The following is a 5,138-nucleotide window of genomic DNA, read 5'->3' on the forward strand; positions in this document are numbered from 1 at the left end:
TGCCCCTGATCTTCCCTGAACACCCATGACCCTCCCATTCCTGTGCCCCCTTTTTTGGGCCACATGTAATATTTAGGCACGGATCCTGCACCTAAATTTACACATGTAGATGCCAATTAAATCTAATTAGTGCCAATATCACTTGTTAAAAAGCCAGTTATGGGCACTAATTGGCTCATTATTCAATTAAATTGTGTTGCGCAAATTGGGCATGCGACCAAATTTGCATGCACAATTTTTGGTGACCTATATGGAATTAGGGGGATAGTGGACACCCTGTTATTCAATTACCCTTCACAAGTTCATTCCTTATTCTGGTGATCTCTTTTATTGTCCTCTCTACATGAATGTCAAGCTTAGTTGTTCTAAATTATTCTTTTCCAAAAGACTATGAGTGTTATTGCCCGGTTACGGATCTGCTTGGTCTTCACACCATAAACCATTGGATTTAGTGCTGGTGGAAGAAGAAGGTACAAGTTTGATAGGATAATATGAATGTAGTGAGGAATACTTTTACCATAGCGATGGGATAAGAAAGAGAAAAGAGCAAGAGCGTAAAACATTAAGAAGACACAGATGTGTGGTATACAGGTGCTGAAAGCCTTGAGACGGGCTTCCTTGGACGGAAGGACAAAGACAGCTTTAAAGATCCTGATATAAGATAAGCTGATAAGAATGACATCTATACCTATAACGAAGAAAGCTACAAACAAACCATAGGCACTATTGAGTCGCACGTCTTCCTGTACAAGTGTTACCACTGCCATGTGCTCGCAGTAGGAGTGGGAGATGACATTGGTTTTGTAGAATGAGAATCTTTTAATAAGGAAGAGAAAGGGGGCTACAAGAACTGCAGGTCTGAGCAGAAGAACCATTCCAATTTTTGCTATCAAATTAGTAGTCATTATGGAACCATATCTCAAGGGGTTGCAAATCGCAACATAACGATCGAAGGCCATGGCTAGGAGAACTCCTGATTCTGTGCCTGTAAATACATGAATAAAATACATTTGAGCAAGGCAGCCATGCATGTTAATTTCCTTAAAATTAAACCAAAAGATGCCCAACATTTTTGGTATTATAGTACTACACAAGCAGACATCATTGAAGGCCAACAGGAAAAGGAAAATGAACATCGGCTCATGGAGAGTTGACGTGACGGTGATAACAGTCATAATAGCGGCATTGCCCAGGAGTGCGATTATGTAGAGCACGCAGAAAGGGATGGCAATCCAGTAATGAAGGGTCTCCAAGCCTGGAATTCCGATTAGGGTGAAGACAGATGGGTTCATGATGGTAGAATTGAAAGATGATATCATCTTCCACTGTGTGGCATCAAGGAAAATTTTTGCCTGTGTAAATAAGCAATAAAGAATATTTCATTAATAATTGTTTGCTATAGTATAGTTAAGGGGGAGTCCCATTTTCAAAAACCATACATCCAGGTGAATGTATTGTTTGAAAATTCCCAAACTTTTCCCAGCTAAAACTCTGCAGAAGGTTCAACAGCCTACAGTAAGAGTAGACATTTCTGGAAACATGTTTAGGTCAGTGGGGATGTTATATATGCAGACTATAGGGTCCTTTACATATGTAGACTATGGGGGCCTTTACTATAGTGTGTTAAATTTTGCCATTACTGTATTTTAATGCAAGAAATTTGGGGAGGCGGAATTCTATAAATGACACTCAAAGATAGAGAAACAAAGGAGTAGCGTAATCAACAGGACGCTTTCAAAAAACCAAGGAGACCAAGAATAAGTAGTAAAAATGTCCTTTAATAGTAGATGCAATAGTGGAGCAAATACCAGATAGCAAACAGCTGGAGGTGCATAACGTTTGCCAACCTTTATAAATTCTGCCTATGTATGCAGTACGTGCAGTTCTAACTTGGCACCTATTAGAGGGTGTGCCCAGCATTTCTTTTGCAATCCACACTTTAAAATGCCCACTAGCGCATGGTACCCTGGTCACAGGACAGATGCATTGACAGGCAGATGATCAAAAGCAAACGCCGGTGCTAGAGGCTGTTAGCACCGTACTAACGCCGCCATTTGCTACCGCCCCATGATAAGAGCCCTTGAGCATGTGAAACAACTCGTTCGAGAGCTCTTAGCGCAAGTAGCATGCAAATGCTAATCAGCGTTTAACGCATTCATCCCCAATGATTTTTCGGATGTGCGTAGCGGATGCCCACCAAAAATGAAATTACTGCAAGAGCCACGCAGTACCCGGGCGGTAACTCGGAATTGTCGTGCATTGGGCTCTCAGCACAAGCAGCTTGCAAATGCATGCTAATCAGCGCTTAACGCATTCATCCCCAATGATCAGCATCCAGCGCGCCAAAGATTGGGTCGCTGGCCGCGACAAACCCTACGCCAGCTCCAAGCTGGCGTTAGGGTTTGCAGATCATTGGGGAGGAATGGTGAGCCCTGTCCAGCATGCATTTGCATTCCCCCCCTACAGCAAACCTGCCAGCGAGGGCAGTTGAGGACGTCCAAAATTTGGACGTTTCTGTGATGGGGCAGTTGAGGACGTCCAAAATTGGATGTTTCTATGAGAAAGACGACTTTCTCATAGAAACATCCAATTTTGGACGTCCTTAACTGCCCATTACAGAAACGTCCACAATTTGGATGTCCTCAACTGCCCCGTCACAGAAACGCCCAAATTTTGGACGTCCTCAACTGCCCCGTCGCTATACCTCCAACACCCCCTTGAAATTTGGCCGTCCCTTCAACAGGGCAGTTGAGGACGTCCATCTTCCAATTTAAAGATGGGCGGCCTTCTCTTTTCATTGGTCTTCATTGGTCTTTTCATTGGACCTGTCAAACAAGTGCGGGAGGATTGTGCTGAGCGCATGCTCAAGCACAATCCTCCCAGACTTCTACCCCATGAGCAGAGATAATTGCGCTGCTTAAATTTGCATGCATTATCTCTGATCATAGGTCTAATAGCGCCCTGAGCTGTTCCAGCGCTATTTTTAGAGCACTGTTTGGAACACTGCGGGGCTTTTGATCATCTGCCTGTTAGTCTTTCTTTATATTGGAGGTGCTAAGTGGACCGTGCTGATTGCAAACTTGTTGGTTAGCACATGGCAGTTGCCCGGCTCTAACTGCAATGTGCTTTCTATACCAATTCTCCACCCATGCCCTGCCTATTTGCTGCCCCTAATGCGAAATGCCCTTAACGTATGAATTAGCACGCACTAATTGTAAAAATAACGTGCCTCGAGATGCGTGCCCAAATTTGGTCTCATCTTAATTGAATAGCGAGAAAAATAGTGTCAATAATTGGCTTTTTAACAAGCAATTATCGGCGCTAATTGGATTCAACTAAGATGTACATGCGTAAATTTAGGCGTGTGATCAATGCCTAAAATGTACATGTGTCCCAGAAAAGGAGGCATGGCAATGGGAGGGTCTTAAGCATTTTGGGGCGGAGCATGGGGGTGGATTTCACTTACCTGTGCAATTGGGGCACTGCATATAAATTTAGCCGCAGTTATTCATGCCACGATTTTGTTGGTACAAATGGATGCACCTGCCTTTATGTGCAACCTTTTCACTTAAGCGCTATTCTAAAAACTGTATCTAACGTTAGGGGCGGCTTTTAGAATAGTGCTTCAATGTTCTTTTGCAGTGCCAATTTTTTTTTAGGTAGCTTTTATAAAATTCACCCCGGATTCTATATAGTGTGATTTGAGTTACACATGGAAATCAGGTCATATTCTGATTAAACATGCAACCTAAGGGACCCTTTTATTAAGGTGCCTAGGTGCCTACGCGCATACAACGCACGCCAAATTAGAACTACCGCCCGGCTACCGCATGCCCCCGCCGGTAATTCTAATTTTTATGTGCGTCCGATATGCATGTCAGAAAATATTTTCTTATTTTCTGGTGCATTGCGCTAACCGGGCGGTAATCGGCAGTGTATGCACGCTGACAATTACCACCCGGTTAACGCGTGAGATCGTACTGCTAAGTCAAATGGTGGCGGTAAGGTCTCGGACCCAAAATGGATGCACGGCAATTTTTATGTTGCTGCATGTCCGTTTTTGGCCCCCAAAAAAGGCCTTTTTTGCAGCTGCACTGAAAAATGGACCTGCGGGTGCGTCCAAAACGTGCATCTGCACTAGCGCAGGCCATGAATTTTGGCGCACCTTAGTAAAAAGAACCCTAATTAACTTAACAAGCCAATCAGTGCCAATTGCCACTTAAGCAATTATTGACACTAATTGCTGTTAATTAGAATTTTACACACAAAACTGTCTAAGAGTATTCTGTAAAATAATGCACGTAAATTCTATGGCACGTGTTTGAAAAGGTTGCGTGGCCTGGGCCATGGGCATTTCTAAAAACTATGCGTGGTTTAATAGAATACATTCGGTCTGCGTCAGCATTTACACCAATGCCCGCGACAAAATTTAGTCATGTGGATGGATGCTAGGCGCAGTCTTTAAATCGCAAATATCTTTAGGCTTAGTTTATAGAATATGCCTAGGCGTATTTTTTTTGGTGCTGAATTTTAAGGTGCCATATTTAGAATTTAGTGTCAGTTCGATCACTGGTCGCAGAAAACCTCCTACCAGCCTTTATATCTTTATTCTGCTTCTTGTTGGTTGCTCTTGTCGCTTTGTTGTGTTATTATTTTAACAACTTTTTGCTGATCTTTCATTCGAAAACCTAGTATCACAAGCAGTCAGGGCCGGTCTTAGCAAGTGCGGGGCCCTGTGCAGACCAATTTGGTGGGGCCCCATCCTAGCCCCGCCCTAGCTCCGCCCCCACCCTAGCCCCACCCCATTGATAAGATTATTCCATTTTTAGAAATTTTTTTTATTTATGAAATTTCAAATAAAGACAAATGAAGCTAAACTTGTACACAAAAACTGATTGAAATAATAAGCACAATGCTATCATGAAACCTCCCCTCCCCAGAAGTGGAGTGGCCGAGCCGCGGGATCATCATGAATGATGCAGACGGTCGTCCGAGGTGAGCGGAGGTCGGAGAAGAGGCAGAGCGGGGCCCCCTTAGGTGCGGGGCCCTATGCGGCCGCCTTGGTCGCCTCTGCCTAAGACCGGCCCTGCAAGCAGTCTGTGCTCTGTTTTTATCTGTTTTTTTTTCAGCATTTTTTA

At 43.7% G+C, this 5,138-nt stretch overlaps 1 protein-coding gene across 1 annotated transcript; it reads right to left on the reverse strand.

Annotated features, from left to right (window-relative positions):
• Positions 1-365: 365 nt before the first annotated feature.
• Positions 366-3,982, reverse strand: LOC115467817 (olfactory receptor 52A1-like). The gene is made up of 2 exons (XM_030199303.1): positions 3,968-3,982; positions 366-1,319 (listed from the first exon to the last, which is right to left on the reverse strand). Exon 2 carries the CDS (start codon positions 1,317-1,319, stop codon positions 366-368), a length of 954 nt encoding a protein of 317 aa, XP_030055163.1. The 5' UTR covers positions 3,968-3,982.
• Between the last annotated feature and the right edge of the window lie 1,156 nt (positions 3,983-5,138).

Source organism: Microcaecilia unicolor, chromosome 4 (genome assembly GCF_901765095.1).
Source record: "Microcaecilia unicolor chromosome 4, aMicUni1.1, whole genome shotgun sequence".
In the NCBI taxonomy this organism is placed as follows: domain Eukaryota; kingdom Metazoa; phylum Chordata; class Amphibia; order Gymnophiona; family Siphonopidae; genus Microcaecilia; species Microcaecilia unicolor.